Raw genomic sequence first — 16,661 nt, forward strand, 5'->3', positions numbered from 1 at the left:
ATGATGGTGGTAATGATGATGATAGTGTTAATGGTGATGGTGATAAATAAGCGTGTAGAAAAATTATTCACAATTTAAAATCTTAGTTTTGAAATCAAAATAATCAAAAGTTCCTTGCTATCTGCTGAATGCCTTGAGCCTGCTGTATACGGTTGTCCAGCGACTGCTGCATGAATTGTGACGTCATGTTATCGTGCACACTGCTCGCATCCAGATTTTGATAGTTGAATTCTTGATCGAGATTGTCAGGCCAAAATGGTAGGTTCTGGTTGAAGGTTGTTCCATTTGGTATATCTTTGTACAAGGTCCTGTTTAGATAGAATAGTAGAGTTATCTAACCGCGAGTTGAAAATCCTTTGAGATTACAAGACACGCATGCGCAATTAAGATTCATCTCGTCCTCCCAAAATCGATGAATATAAACGTCCATTCACTGGGAAGACGACTTTTTTGAGTGTTATCTTTATTTTTCATTGACTAATAATTTAGGCCCATACTTCCAGACATCGAGTGTCGTATGGCAGCGCGAAGCATTTACGGCTACGCCGGAGATTTCGGCCCCGACACCGCTATCCCTGGATTTACAGACTGATCAGGAAGCTCAGCCGAAGCCTAAGGGAGAGGTTAGTCGCCCCCTAGACCATATATGATTAACCCCTTGATATGACCAGCATACCCGGTTCGTCAATTCTGCAGCTGATCGTTTGCTACGCATCGTCACTCCTCTCCATGTGGGACGCGTATTTTCCCCGGAAATAAGATGTGACGTAAATTTAGACCAAACTTGGGATTAAAAGATCAAAACTAATTGATTACCTGTTATTAACAGTGTTCCCTTCAATTCTATTCTGTATATTCATAGTGTAGTCAAACTTTAGGCCATCCCCACCACCTAGGCCTTCTCCAGCCATGCGCGGTGTATTCACAGACATCATCCTTGGGTCTGCTGGAACCCCCATCTGGGAAGGCAGAGAACTACTTTGAGCAGCCAAAGGCTCTTCAGTAAATCTTGCCGGTGACTCAGGCTGGTATTCGTTCATGAGAATCTTATTATTATTCTGTACGAGAGAACTGATTGAATTGCCCGACACTTCCTCCTTTATACGATGAAGATCGTTCAAATCTGTGGAAATAGATTTTAGAACAGATAGAATTTTACAGTATTGCATAGATTGACAAGCATGCGACGCCACAAAACGGCAGGACATGCGGTATATTAGAAGGAAATGCTAGTTATATTTGTTAAGAGTTTTGTACGAACTGTACACGAACTTACCATCCAATTCCCCTTCCTCTGTCATGCCAGAAAAACGCATTACCCCAGGTGACCAAGACTGTGACCTAGCCCTGCGGTTTGCTGTCTGTAGCCATGGAAACCGGCCCTTGTTCATGATCCTTCTGTCCTTCGCTCGCCGGTTTTGAAACCAGACCTGGACAACGCGCATGTCTAGTCCAGTTTCCTTGGCGATTCGCTCGCGTTCGTGTAAAGTTGGTTTTGGGGTTGCGCAGTAGGCTAGTTTGAGGGACGACAGCTGGCTTGTGCTGATAAATGTGCGGGCTCGCTTGGTTCTTTCTTGGCTGGAATCTGAAACTAAAAAAATATTACGTGTAAGGATGAACCAAATAGTACTGTGCATCATGCAGATTTGTGATGATTGGACAGCAGCACCTGTAGTGTGTATTCGAAGGTGTAACTTGTCATTTCCTGGTATGTGAGCTGAATGTATCTATACTTATTTCCTTTCTACTGTCTTTGATTGAAATACATAAAGGTTATCCATTCTTTTTAAAAACTAGGGCTGGCGTCGACCTCTCTAAAAATAGTAATACAGGATAAAATTGAATTGAATCAGTTCTACTGAATAGCACTTATTCTGACTATTGAAAGCCGCTTACCAAGGTTCATCTTGTCAAGTATGCAACAGTTTTCCTGGAATTTCCATTTTGTTGTAATGTAAGGATAATTAAGACTATCTCGCTCAATACCGCTTTATAGTTGTTCAAAACTCTTTGTAAAAGAGTCTAATTGTTTGTTGTTCTATACATGCGTCGAGGTAACAAAAACACTAAAGGGTGAACATGTGTCGTTATCCGGCCTAATTAAGATTACTCCTTTTCTCTTAAATTACTCTCGTCTTGATCAATAATACAAAGAAAACATAAAATAACTGAAAAGAATGGTTGCCATACTTGTCAACCAGAACTCCATAGTACGGGCCCTCTACCAGTGTTAGCCAGCGTTCTCGTCAACTGAAAATCACTGACTGACACTTAGACTACGAAAACTTAACCAAATATTATCACTGTACGATAGGACTTAAATTTAGTGCTAAATTTGGTCCTTATTGTTTGCTTTTCTAAGTTGTTTCATATACAGTGCACCTGTGTGACTATGGTGTAGCCACGTTCAAAGTTTTCACTGTAAATTTGTGTTTTGACAACACCGACTTTTGTTTCTCGAGACAAGTGCACTTGAAGGTCGAAGGGCTGAGCTTTGTTTTCAGATACTGTAAGATCGGATAAAGCTATAAAGATCTGGCCAAAAGCAGACAAAATATAAGAATGTACTGAATACGATCAACCTTAAATATAAAAACTAAAAAAATATATCTTTATTTAAGTGTCTGCAAAGCTAGTGAGACACACAGTTTAAAAATTCGAAGAATATTTCCAGGAACTTGCAAGACTCCAAAATTGGCCAGGACTTCGAAATATCTATGTGGGTATATTTAGGAAAAAATAGACTAAAAAATAGTGCAATGCGAAAAAAAATTGACTCATTTTAACTACGTGGATTTCAGCAATTATATGAACACTTGATAAATTTGGAGTCGATGTTTGTTGTTTCTTTTCTTTTCAACAAAGAGGTTCAAAATAATTAAACAAAAAGATCGTTTTCTAATTGGAATGATAAGCAATACCTCAAACAAACAAACAAAGACCTCGGCCTTTCAAAGATTATCTTGAAAAAAGGGGAGCCATCGTGGAACAAGCATTTATATATTTTCCTTTGCCAATCTTTGTAATTTTTTTCTCTCCTCGCTAATTGTTTTCAGCTCTCTCTGTTTCTCTCTTCGCAAACCGACAAACGGGGAAAACATTTTTTAGTGGAACAGTTTGAAAAATATATGATCATTGCAATCGTGCCATCGTAGTAAAAATGACAAGAATCTTTAGCAACAACTAGAAAAAAATTATCCACCAAATTGTAAATAACAGCTATAAAATTACAAAAATTATTTAATATTTTAAATAATAAGAGAGGGCGATCTTGAGAGTAGGCAATATCGTTTTCCGTAGTTATTTCCTAGAATCGTTAGTCTTTTTATCATAAAATACCTGTCTATCGTGTATGGGTGTCTAAGATATTCATTATCAGGCGTTAGCATTATCTTTTTAGAACCATTGATTTTTAGTTCAAGGTGGCGCGTGCGACGATCGATCCTAATAAGGACGCCGTTGTCGGCCATTTTCTTTCAAATGCAAATACCCAACTCTACGACTTTGCTCTTTGGCTGAAAATTATCTTCAAAAGCACTGAAAACTTATTCAGTGTTTTCAAGTGGTCAATGATCGGCTTTCAGCGTGTTTTCTACAAACAACTAGCTATCAATGATTGAAGATTATAAATACTGAGGACCTATTGATCTATTACATGTCTCGTGCTCTGTACTCTCAGGAAATTGCTTTTTAATTAGCTGAATAACTCCCAAAAACTCTTTTTTCAGTACTTACACATTTGAAACTGAATATTTCAAGTATTTTTTAATTTTTTCTTGGGAAGAAGAAAATTTTCGGCCTAAGTAAATTTAGTTTTAAGATACTCGGCGAACGCGAATGTTTGCCGCTCTATCGATACCAAGGCTCGAGACTGTCAAGTCATACTTACAGAAATAAACTTAAATTATTTTTAGTGTTCAACAATAAATTTCTCAACTCATTATCTATCATTTTATCTTCCTTTTATTTGTCATTTAGGAGATTTTTTCATTCATTTTATTTTGGAATTTTGTAAACAAGATTGCATTTCTCGTTATCAAAATTCGAAGAGATTTTATCTATGGTTGTGGAAAGAAACTTTCTCTTTCCATGGTTTGAATGTCAAGTATACTTACTCTGGTCCTTTCCTGTATAATCTTCTGAATTTCGTAAATTATTTTTCATATTTATCGTCGTGAAATTTGAAGAATTTTTTCCTACGGTTGTGCAGAGAATCTCTCTCTCTCTTTCCATGGTTTGAATGTCAAGTATACTTACTCTGGTCCTTCCCTGTATAATCTTCTGAATTTCGTAAATTATTTTTCCTTTTTCCTTTTCCTTTATTTTTATTTTCCTCGTGAAATTTGAAGATTTTTTCCCTAGGGTTGTGCATAGAAACTCTCTCTTTTCGTGGTTTGAATATCAAGTCAGTATAGTTTATACTTACTTTGGTCATTCTCTGTATAATCCTCATTACAAATAACTCGGCCGTCTTCCAGCATGTAAAACTTGTCTCCTGTAGCAAGTTGCTTGTTGCAAGCCATGCAACACATACAGCTGATGTGGTATACTCGATTATTGATCTTACGGACGATTTGAGTAGGACTTATGATATCGTTACAGCCAGGGCATTTTGGTCCAAAACGCCTGAGAACAAACATCACGAAAGGCAATACAGTTAATTAAAAATCAAACTCTTGCGAGATTACTTAATTTTCAGTAAATGAATTGAGCAACGAATTCGACGGTGCTAAAATATTTCCGATAAATTTTTATGGAAAAAATAGCAATTACTTTTTTCGCGAAACAAATGAATAGTTGAATTTTAGTATCTCGACAACTTTTCTGACACTGGCAACCGTTTTGAGGAATTCAATTTTGAATCACTCGTTGGTGGTCTTGGTTATTAGGGGCCAAAAATAAAAACAAAAAAGGATAGAAGTATATGAATTTTGATGTTAATGTTGGTACAAATTTATTCTTATCGTTCGACGGCTAATTCGTGTTCTTCCATAAAGTAATTCCACCATCTTGTTTTACTTGAGTCTTTTTTCCCCCGCTTGAAACTAAAGTGAGTTTTCTGGTTCTGCCTTACCCACCTGTAGAAATCTTTAGAACAGAATACCATCCCGTCTCTTGAGAAACATTTCTGCTCAAGATGTTCGGCACAGTCGCTACAAGCCATGCATTCCTGGTGCCAGAAATAATCGCCTACTTTCATCACGAACTTGCTGGCAATCTCCATTTTACAGCCGTTACATATTTTCTCAGGGGTAGAGTTCTTCATTCCTGGTATTTAGAATAATGAAAGTAAACATGAATCAAAGGAATAATAAGTTCTCGTAATGCTATTAATAAGAAATAATGGAGAAGATTGTTTTCCCTTTCACTGCAACCAGTGCACAGCATATTTCTTCTTTTCTTTATTTTCCCTCAAAGCCTTGGTAAAATCTGTCCAGAACGTCGCGAAACTTTAAAAACTGAATTCGCATATGACTACAGAAGGCTAATCTGATATCAAAAGCTCGAAAAAAAAAAAAAAAAAAAAAAAAACAATCGCGTCGTGTCAATTTATTTTTAGTTGCTTTTTCGTTCTTTATTCATGGCTTGAGGAATGTTGAGGCTTGATTGTTTAGAACAGCAAAACAAGAACTGAACAGGCAACAGGCCAACTACTGGCCAGTAAAATGAATAGATTATGACTGACAGACAAGGTAACGTAGAGAGGCTGGCTAGCGTAGTCCTCTAGCTTAACTCATATTCCACTTTTAATTTTTTTTCTATAAAAAATGAACGATTGTGTCCTATTTCATTTTCAGTTAATGAGTATTGAATTTTACTTCAGGTAGGTAGGGAGGCACTAAAATAATTTTTGGGCGGTTCAATTGGGCAAGAGATTTTACGCTCTAAAACAACAATCCAACCTCTTTCAGAAAAAAATTCTGGGCTCCCACAATTCAAAGTTGGGGCATAAAATAAGGTATAAATTCTTTCGTAGAATGAAATTAAAAAAGAAATCAAAGTAAAGTAAATACATTAATTGCTACGTACCGACATTATTTGATTGCTGCTCTACAGTGGAGGCATTTAGAGTCGCCAACTGCTCTTCTGTTATTTCCATATTCGATCGACTTGGAGAGTAGAATATAAGAATAAATTTTCGGGCCTTTTCGGCAGTTTTAATAGCCCAAAGGTCACGTGATTTTCGGCAGTCTGCTCACGTGGTTTACTGGGGTCTATTTCAAAGAGTGCCGAAGTGTCGTGAATGACGTCTGATGTCTTATTGGGAGTTTCAGTGTTTGAAAGATTGACGTAGTGAATAACGCGCGCTCGAAACCTGCCTAGTGGAGATGAGTTGTAGATTTGGACACCTCTCCTCGCGATAAAGGTTACGCGCGCAATCGAAATCTGATCCTAAGAATGTCTATATAGAAAGGGAGCTATATACGTCACTAGAATATCATCATCATATCTTTAAAATCAATCTGTGCAGCAAATTTAATTGTAATCTTTGTACAAAATTATTTATTTATATTTCCAAGAGTTTAAATTGCGCTAATTTCCATTCCCAACGTACTGCTGTCTATCCTATCCGTACTGCTGTCTATCCTATCCGTACTGCTGTCTATCCTATCCGTATTACTGTCTGTCTGTCGTTTTGTCTGTCTATATGTCTCAGTCTATGAATAAGCCTTTTCATAGTTTAAGAATCGATTCCACTGCGCATGCGATTTTATCCCGAATTTCTCACCTTCTTTTGACTAAACCTTCTTTTGTTCTTAATTAAACAAAAGAAGGTGAGAAATTCGGGATAAAATCGCATGCGCAGTGGAATCGATTCTTAAACTATGAAAAGGCTTATAGAACTGAACGACCCTGGTAACTAACGGTACCTCCAGGAACGCCTACCAGGTTTTTACAGAAGATGATAAAATTGTGCAAACCTCGGTCATCTTTCTTCTTTTCTCTCAGTAGACTTGCCTCTCTTCCATCGAATATTTACAAAGCAAACATGTCTATGAAAGCAGCAGTCATTCATGAATATGGTGAATCGTCAAAGTTTTGCTATGAAGATGTAGCGATCCCAGAACCACGGAAGGGAGAGGTAATGGCATGCTGATTTATCGCCACAGGGAGCTTTTATACTGCTCTTTCGTTATATCTATTGTGACTCGTTCTATAGGCTGTAAAGCAGAGGTTTTTCACAGAAGCCATGTGTGTGGCCAGGAACAAATTATGCAAATTATTATTTTTGCGTTTTAAGAGAATTTCCAAAGAAGAAAAGTTCTTTTGTTTTGCACTCAAACATGGCTGCCATGACGTCACATGAAAACCCTCTGTTTAAAATACATATTACGCACTCTTATTTTTGCCTTAATCATGCATAACATGTAACTTGGCCCTGCGCCACCGTGATAATTATCTTATTGTCGAAAGTTCCAATCTTTAAAACTTAAATAATGTTTTTATAAATATCAAATATGGAATTTCAGGTGCTCATTAAAAACCTTGCAAGTGGTGTGAACTTTCTTGATGTCTACCACAGAATGGCTGGAAATGCTAAAGATCTGCCGAAAATCCTAGGAGTAGAGGCAGCAGGGATTGTAGAAAAGCTAGGACCAGACACCGAGGGAGTGGATGTTGGTGCTAGAGTTGCATTTTTTCATGTTGGTGCAGGTAAGATTAAAGCCCTACAGGCATACTGGAAAATTTTAGACATGGGTTTACAGTGTGACTACTATGGTACTATCGTCGTGTACGGATTAACGAAGTACGTCATAGGTTTCCAAACACACAAGTGGGACCAAGAATCGATCTCGGTACCTTCGGCACCAAAGAACTACTACAATGCCAACCCCAACCCTAACCCTAAGCCTAACCCCTAGACCACAAAGCGAATTCGGTTGGGTGGTCTCATATTTAGTCATATTTAAATGATGTATCATCAGCATGTGCACGTAAATATTTATTATAGTTTAATTTATGCTATCATAGGGTACTACTAGCCGATTACTTGAAATTTGAATAAAATTCCCCTGACTATTCCCGTACATGACAATACAACCACTACTATAACCAGAGCAGCCTAGACAAGGGGAAACAATCATGTTGTAGAATGAAAACAATTGGTAGCTAGGGGAGCCAATCGGAAAGCAGCAGAAAACAATAGCCTTTCAACATATCTCTTTATTGATGGGTTGCAAGAATTCCCAAGAGAGTCAAAAGAGAAAAACATGGTGGCCATTGTGGTACCGTTAAAAATGGATGCTAATGAGAAATCTTATGCCACAATGACATAACGTACTGCAATCGAAGAATTTCCATTCAAGTATTGATAATGGCTATCTAGTTGTTTACTGATATAATTATAACATGAAAGTCAAATTACAAACCCTGTGCAGCCTAGGTTTCCAATTGGTTCAATTGTTCTAAAATGATAACCATGTTTTAAACAATTTCTAGGTTCTTATGCTCAATTCAGCTGTATTCCAGCAAACAGAGTGGTTCCTGTACCAGAAGGTATTTCCCTTGACTTGGCAGCCAGTGTTATGGTGCAGGGCATGACGGCACATTATATGGTCAAGTCTGTTGGACATCTGAAACCTGGTGTGTCTGTCTTGATTCATGCAGTGGCTGGCGGCACTGGTTCATTTCTGTGTCAAGTTGCTAAACATGCAGGTACGGGCTTAAGGTCTACCACCCCTAGTAGCATCTCTAAATTTCTCTCTCTATAAATAATAATAATAATAATAGAGTGCAAACAATATAACCGTGAAACTTTAGTAATACTAAATAGCACAATTTCATGCAAATTCCATTGTTTTCTATTGTTTAATTAGCACTATTTTGTACTATTTAGTAATTAGTGTTTCACGGATTAGTTGGTAACTATAAATACCTTGACTTAGACTCTCATCGCCCACTCGCTTGAATATTCCACTCCCCCTCCATGGGGGAGGGATGGAGGGATGGATATTTCCTAGAACTATGTAATATACCTTCCTCAGACCCTCCTCACCCTTTGGAAATTCCAATCCCCCTCTATGGGAAAGGTATGGTATGTACTAGAATTATACAATAAACCCTCCTCAGACCCTCCTTAGCTATTTATAATCCCTCCTCTATGTGGGAGGTAGGTACAGATATTGTAATATTGTACAAATATTACAATGTTGAATCCCTATTTATATCCCTGCTCTCATTATAGGAGCATATGTTATTGGTACATGTAGTACAGAAGCCAAGGCTGCCAAAGCCAAGGCTGCAGGTGCAGATGAAGTCATCCTGTACTCACAGAAAGACTTTGTTGAAGAGACTATGCGCATAACAGATGGTAAAGGAGTCAATGTCATTTATGATAGTGTTGGAAAAGACACATTCAGTAAAGGTATGTCGGCAGTTGCAGAATCTCTGTGTAGCTTATTTTTTATAAGAACATGACCCAGACAAGTGTATCTATTACCATTTTAGAATCAAACTAGCAAAAATCCACTTCAAGTTGATGTTGTTATACTGCTAGTGGTAATTTAATTTAGGACACATTCTATGCACTGCAAATCCTCTGCCTCTCACTCAATGTGACCCAGGTTCAATTTCTGGGCTCTGTGCATCCCAGGCACAAAATACCCAGCAATCGGCACCAGTGATATTATTTATCTGGTTCTAAACCAATGGTAATGAAACTTAAAGAAACCCCTCTGGTAATCATTCATGCCAATTCCAAGGCCTTTTGTGTCTGGTGCACAAAATTCAATCAGCTGCTTTGGGCTGTAAAACTGTTTGGGCTGTAGAACTACCATCTGGCCTTGGTTGCTAAATCTCTAAAACCCATTAGAATTTTTACATATGCTTAAAATATCATACCAATATTTGCCATCCACTTATTAAATGTGCTCAAGAGAATATAATAAGAGAGGGAAACTTCTTTATAGTGCGCTTGCCAAGTAAATTCCCAGTTGGGCTATTTTTAGTGACTGGATGCAGTTTAATTTTTGCCTTACCCCACTCCCTTGAGTCATCAACTTGCACACATGCACTCTTTCAGTTTCGTTCTTATATTAGTGATCAAAACCTGGATCAAAACAATAAACGGAAAGAGTGCTCGCACATAAGTTGATGACGCACAGGAGTGGGGTAAGGGGAAATTTAAACTGCATCCGGTTACTAAAAATAGCCCAATGGACACGTCATTAAGATGTTTCCCTCTCTTATTTATGCTCTCCTGATGTGCTTTATTTAAGACACTGTGAATTCATTTCATTTTCTTGTGTCTAACTCTAGGATTTGGATGCCTTGCTCCTAAAGGCATGATGGTTAGTTACGGGTCATCATCTGGCACTCCTGACCAAGTAGACATTCCTACCCTTGGTAAAGCATCCCATTACGTCACGCGCCCTTCACTGGTTTCGTATGTTTCATCTGTCAAGGATCTGCGCATGCGCAGCTCAGAGGTTTTCCAGTGGTTAGTTCAGGGTGATGTGAAGCTAAGTGATTCAATTATTCTTTCTTTATCTGAGGTCAAGAAGGCGCATGACATTATTGAGAGCCGAGGTACCATGGGGAAAATCTTGCTTAGGCCTTGAAGGTCAACACTATAATGGTAGTTTAACTGGTAAAACTGGTTTTGGAGTGACGGTAGTAGTGTTACGTAGTAGGAATTAGAGCAGGTGGTACCACATGAAGCACGTGCCAAGAAAGGTATCAAAAGAGCAGTAGCCTCCGTGTTAGCTGTAAGTTGTATATTAGCCAGGTATTCTCCTAATGGAGTAAAGTGAAGGGAAGCTCATCATCTTTCCCTCAATCATGCATGCCCTGCGCTACAAAATAGGCCTTTTTCCCCGCATCCGTACTCATGGTATTCACAAATACCAACTCGTAGCTAGCTAGGTAGGGGAGTTGGCCAAAAAGCTTCTAAAAATGTAACAAACCCGGGGGGGGGGGGGGGGGGGGGGGGGGTACTCCCATATATGGACTATACGGAGATGATCCGCTGAACAGGGTATGGTTTTTCGAGCTTCTTGTCATAAACAGGGTATGCAATTTCACTCAAGTTCCAAATTTTTTCCTGAGTTTCTTGTCATATTCAGGGTTTCTACTTTCGAATTGACCGAAACTGGTTATTATGGTCTTCAAAAAGCGATACACGAGCTGGCATGATAATTGAAACAGGAACTCAGTGCAATCAATTATACCTTTTGTCATAAACAGGGTCTACGAATTTGAGTTTTTTTGTCATAAACAGGGTACCCCTTTCAGAATCCCAGCGGATTACCCCTACCCAAATCCTGGCGGAGTACCCCCCCGGGGTAACAAATCCCCACCAGATTCCCACATATCCCGGTTGAGTGGGGGGGGGGGGGGGGGTTACTTTGTCTCGCGAAATGCTCGCAGTTCTTGGACAGCAAGTTGTAGCCCCTTTGACCAACTCTTGACAAGGCTCGGCGAACTATATCAAACCTTTGAAGAGCTGTTTACCTTTCCCCTCATCTTCTAGTGTCACTTTGTCTCCTGGCTTTATAAATTGAATATAGAGTTTCCTTTTCACCACAGCGATGGCGCCCAAAGAATTTGTCGAACAGTAAGATCCAAGTCACCAAACCCGTGAAATAGATATGACTAATACACATTAGTACAAGGGCGCTAGGACAGACGGATTATGTTATATATCGGTGTGTTTGTTTCACTTAGTCGTAGATACTAAATAGAGTTCACTGATATATTTTTGTTTTTAAATAGATACTAAATAGGGCTCACTTGTTTTAGAAGTAAAAACGTCCTTTCCAACCAACGGTCTTTCTAGTTTGAATCAGTTGTGCGCTTAAGTATTTACCGCTGCACTATCCGTGCCAAGCAGCACCGGCGTGGCTTCGTTAGCGATTACTTTCTTTCTAATAAGTTAATCAAACTTAATAAAACAGTTAGTACAGTTTTCGTATGACTGTGAAACGCTCAGTGCCGTAAGCGTGACGTGCCGTGACCGTGATACTTTCTAGAATTTTAATTGACTGATTTTTTCACGCGCAATATGATTGGTCTGGCATTGCCCTGACCTTGGCGTGACCGTGTCCCCGCCGTGTTTATGCCGTGTTCCGGGTATTTGATTGGATGGAGAGTAAATTCTCGTGCAATGTGATTGGTCTGGCGTATCCCTTGTCGTGTCATGGTCGTGTTTGTGCCGAATTTTTCACAGTCATACGAAAACTGCACTAATCCTGCCACGAACATGTATCGAAAAACCCGACTAAAATTCCTGGTTTTCATGGCCAAGGATTTGATTCATTGGGACATCCTTCTGGATTGTGCTCAGCCATGTTAAAATCAAGCTACCGAAGAGGAACATACGTCGCAACTGGGTACGGAACGTGGTTTCGGCACCATTTTTATACTCGTGTGGCGAAAGACCGCTGAGCAGTTTAACAGTCCCACAATGCACTGCAATGACATCTCGACCCAGTTTTTTCCTCACCCGGTATTTTATCTAGTAGTCGGCTGTGGTCTCTTTGTTTCGTTTTGCTTATGCAAAATTTCTTGCTAAATAGTTTCCTTAGGGGACGGTCACGCTAAAGATACGACTAAATGGTTTTGATCACTGCTAACAATTTCCCAGAATGGCCACTTATAAATATTTAAACATTTAACTTGCATTTCTAGAATTTTCTCAAAAGTTTCTAAAATTAACTAATCATTGTACTTCCTTAATAGTGTCAATAAGAATAGGAAAAGTAATTCTGTTTACAGTCTGGTAGAGCACCAGTTTATACCAGTTTACGAGCGACTGTCCAGAAATATCGAGCACGGGGCGGCCACAGTCAAAAAATAAAAGTCTTTCATTTTTGGTCTGTAGACACTATTAGATGAGTTTATGAACGTACTGGGGTCGGTTTTTCGATCTACGTAAAAAATCCGGATTTTTTTGAAAAAAACGATTTCACCCCGTGTCGGTCTAAAAATTGCTCAAGAAACGGCTGCGAATTACGCTTTCAAAAACATTCTCGCTCCAAGTGAAAACCCAAGTTACAATCAAATTTGCAACTGAATTCAAGAAAAGGGGTGTTGAACAATTGTTCCAGGTGATTTTAGACGTTTTAAACTAAACTTTAGATAGAAAAAATTGCATTCTTCCAGCACAGTTATTCACAGTCTCGATTTTACCTCACATTTATAAGAGCGATTTTTCGCATGTGGCCATTCTCCAATTTTTACAAAACTCAAGCTGTACAATGTTCAAATGATAGAATAACACGAACTACAAAAATTAGTTTGGGTTTTTCCACAGGCCTTATGAAAACTTTATGCGAAGTTGGAAAATTTTGCCATGTAAATATGCAAATTAGCAGTTTGTTTACATCTCCACACCACAGATCACGGCCGCGAAAAAAGTCATCTAAAATAGTTTTAACAGCTTATTAATCCACACATTAGCCTATCTAAGGACTATCTAAGCATGATTGGCCTTTGTTATTATTTTAAACGATTATTTGTTGAAGTTAAGCCTACACTTCCGGTGTTGAAGACACTCAGCTTGCTTGCCTCGGTGGCATTCCATCGGTGCGTAGTAAACTTAGTAATCATAAATGACTGTTAACATGCTCTATAAACGTTACTATTCCTCACTAGTGGTATCCAGCTTATCACATAGTATTTTCACATACTGAGTATGCTTGAAAGTTTGCATTACTTTGTAAATAAGCAGGGATCAAACCTGTCAAAGCGGATTATGTGAGCTGATGGCGTGACAAACAACAGTTTGCGCGGAGCCGGACGTGACGTCGTTTGGTACAGTACGTTTTTTATTGCCTGAACATCTTGTGATTTGGCATAAACTAAAGAGAATCACTCGTTATCAAGACTCTCTATGAGCTTTCAATGATATTGTTCTTTACGACAAAAAGACCCCGATTTGAATAAGGCTGCGTTCATATTGTATGGCAGAAGGGGCGGGGGCAGATGAAATCTTTAAATGACAAAACAATTCTTAAGACCACCCAAAAGTCCCCCAAAAAATAATACACCCCCTGGCAAACTCTCGTAGCTTCTTCTAAAAATTTTGCATCCCCCCCTCCCCCCCATTTCTCTGAAAAAAGGTTTTCAAACCACCCACCCCCCCCCCCTTTTTATTGGTAAAACTTTTTCCGATCCCCCCTAAATTTCATCTGCCCCCCCCTCACCACCACTCTCTGCCATACATTATGAACGCATCCTAATGTCTCATGGAATTCAGACATCAAAGAACTACTTTATATAATAAGTTAACTGGAATCATCGAACCACATCCCACATCGATTTGCAATCAAGTAGCTTGCGTCCCTCATGTTGTTCGACTTAACAAAGTCAATTCTTCCATTCGTAAGATAACTTCACTCTCTTCGTTGGCCTCCCCAAGACTATTTCTATATGTGTAAGGGACTGGTCATAAAGTATGGGGGGTTGGGGGGTTGGGGGGCAAAATCAGGGGTGGGTCACATAATTTTGAACTCCTTAAAAGGGGTGGGCTGTTGATAAAATTTGACAACTAAAATGGGTGGGCCTGCAATTTTGCTTCTAAACTGGTTATGGGTCATCAGGATTTTCAGCATCATTTTATGTGGGCCACGATAAAAATCAGTGATTCTATTCTGATTTTGCCCACCCCCACCCCCCCCCCCTATATTTTATGACCAGTCCCTAATCAATGATGTAGTAGCGTCAAGCTTGCACAATTTCACGACTGAGCACTGCGCAAGTAGTCATGGCGTCGTATAGACCGTATATATTAGTCAATTTAATGCTAGCAATCCACCAACCTTCCTGAACCAACAGTAAGAAAAACACCAGTCTCTTTTAACACAGTTTTCGATCCACTTTTGCTCAAACCCCACTCTGCTTTTGGATTCCTTTTGACATCGGCTTTGTGCTGAGAAAGAGTTACGGGTACAGAACATTTCGCTGATGTCCGTTTCCAGCTGACGCCCAAACGCACGGTGATTCCGACAGATTGTAGGGCTGTCTATGTTTCTAGAGGGCTCAAAAATACATACTCTTGCGAGAATTAATTCGACCTCGGTTTCAACTTCAACTATACTAAAACATCGTTTGTCCTCGGCGATATCCCGTTTACATCTTGTCAAAGGAACGTTAGTGACAGATCTACTTCTTTCTTTTGGGTCAAACCCACAATGACCACCAATGATAGCTTGAAAAGAAAATGATTTACGAGCCTCCATAACTGATGCTCACCATAATTAACAAATTTCTATACTGACTATAAACACTTTGTTAAATGCTGCTTTTATTTTTGTCTACCTGGTAATGTACAACAAATTTTTGGAATTTGATTGAAACTATCAAATTCCTGGACATTTCGGCCACACACGCGTCATGTTCAGATCACAGTTCTATCAAATCGCACTATCGACATAAAATGTTATATATATACATATATATATATACTTTAAAATGTATTTTCTTTTTTCTCATAGTCTCATATCAGATTTACGCTTCCACGAAACCAGGCGAGTCTATCATACATTCGATCTATTGTACAGCCATGAAGCTAGTGGGGTAGGGGAGGGGGAATTGTATATCAGGCTACAACTGCACTCATCATACATGTAACCAATTTTAAACATGACTTCGATCAAGCAAGAAAACATATGACAGCTAAAAAAAACAAATCTTGATAACGAGTGATTCTCTTTAGTTTATGCCAAATCACAAGATGTTCAGGCAATAAAAAACGTACTGTACCAAACGACGTCACGTCCGGCTCCGCGCAAACTGTTGTTTGTCACGCCATCAGCTCACATAATCCGCTTTGACAGGTTTGATCCCTGCTTATTTACAAAGTAATGCAAACTTTCAAGCATACTCAGTATGTGAAAATACTATGTGATAAGCTGGATACCACTAGTGAGGAATAGTAACGTTTATAGAGCATGTTAACAGTCATTTATGATTACTAAGTTTACTACGCACCGATGGAATGCCACCGAGGCAAGCAAGCTGAGTGTCTTCAACACCGGAAGTGTAGGCTTAACTTCAACAAATAATCGTTTAAAATAATAACAAAGGCCAATCATGCTTAGATAGTCCTTAGATAGGCTAATGTGTGGATTAATAAGCTGTTAAAACTATTTTAGATGACTTTTTTCGCGGCCGTGATCTGTGGTGTGGAGATGTAAACAAACTGCTAATTTGCATATTTACATGGCAAAATTTTCCAACTTCGCATAAAGTTTTCATAAGGCCTGTGGAAAAACCCAAACTAATTTTTGTAGTTCGTGTTATTCTATCATTTGAACATTGTACAGCTTGAGTTTTGTAAAAATTGGAGAATGGCCACATGCGAAAAATCGCTTTTATAAATGTGAGGTAAAATCGAGACTGTGAATAACTGTGCTGGAAGAATGCAATTTTTTCTATCTAAAGTTTAGTTTAAAACGTCTAAAATCACCTGGAACAATTGCTCAACACCCCTTTTCTTGAATTCAGTTGCAAATTTGATTGTAACTTGGGTTTTCACTTGGAGCGAGAATGTTTTTGAAAGCGTAATTCGCAGCCGTATCTTGAGCAATTTTTAGACCGACACGGGGTGAAATCGTGTTTTTTTTCAAAAAAATCCGGATTTTTTACGTAGATCGAAAAACCGACCCCAGTACGTTCATAAACTCATCAAACAGTGTCTACAGACCAAAAATGAAGGA

The 16,661-nt window shown here is 38.8% G+C and overlaps 2 protein-coding genes across 2 annotated transcripts; one reads left to right on the plus strand and one right to left on the minus strand.

Moving 5' to 3' along the window:
• Positions 1–1,229: 1,229 nt before the first annotated feature.
• On the minus strand, positions 1,230–6,100 carry LOC116297714 (LIM/homeobox protein Lhx4-like). The gene is made up of 4 exons (XM_031705997.2): positions 6,031–6,100; positions 5,079–5,268; positions 4,427–4,626; positions 1,230–1,591 (listed from the first exon to the last, which is right to left on the minus strand). The coding sequence occupies exons 1-4, from the start codon at positions 6,098–6,100 to the stop codon at positions 1,230–1,232; spliced, it is 822 nt and encodes a 273-aa protein (XP_031561857.2).
• A 780-nt stretch (positions 6,101–6,880) lies between these two features.
• LOC116297740 (uncharacterized) lies at positions 6,881–10,906 on the plus strand. Its single transcript, XM_031706024.2, has 5 exons — positions 6,881–7,084; positions 7,473–7,656; positions 8,443–8,658; positions 9,188–9,367; positions 10,261–10,906. Exons 1-5 carry the CDS (start codon positions 6,905–6,907, stop codon positions 10,560–10,562), a joined length of 1,062 nt encoding a protein of 353 aa, XP_031561884.2. The 5' UTR covers positions 6,881–6,904; the 3' UTR covers positions 10,563–10,906.
• Positions 10,907–16,661: the final 5,755 nt, after the last annotated feature.

Source organism: Actinia tenebrosa, unplaced genomic scaffold, assembly GCF_029948245.1.
Source record: "Actinia tenebrosa isolate PJP-AT-01 unplaced genomic scaffold, QUT_ActTen_1.0 PGA_scaffold9__36_contigs__length_13948895, whole genome shotgun sequence".
NCBI lineage: Eukaryota > Metazoa > Cnidaria > Anthozoa > Actiniaria > Actiniidae > Actinia > Actinia tenebrosa.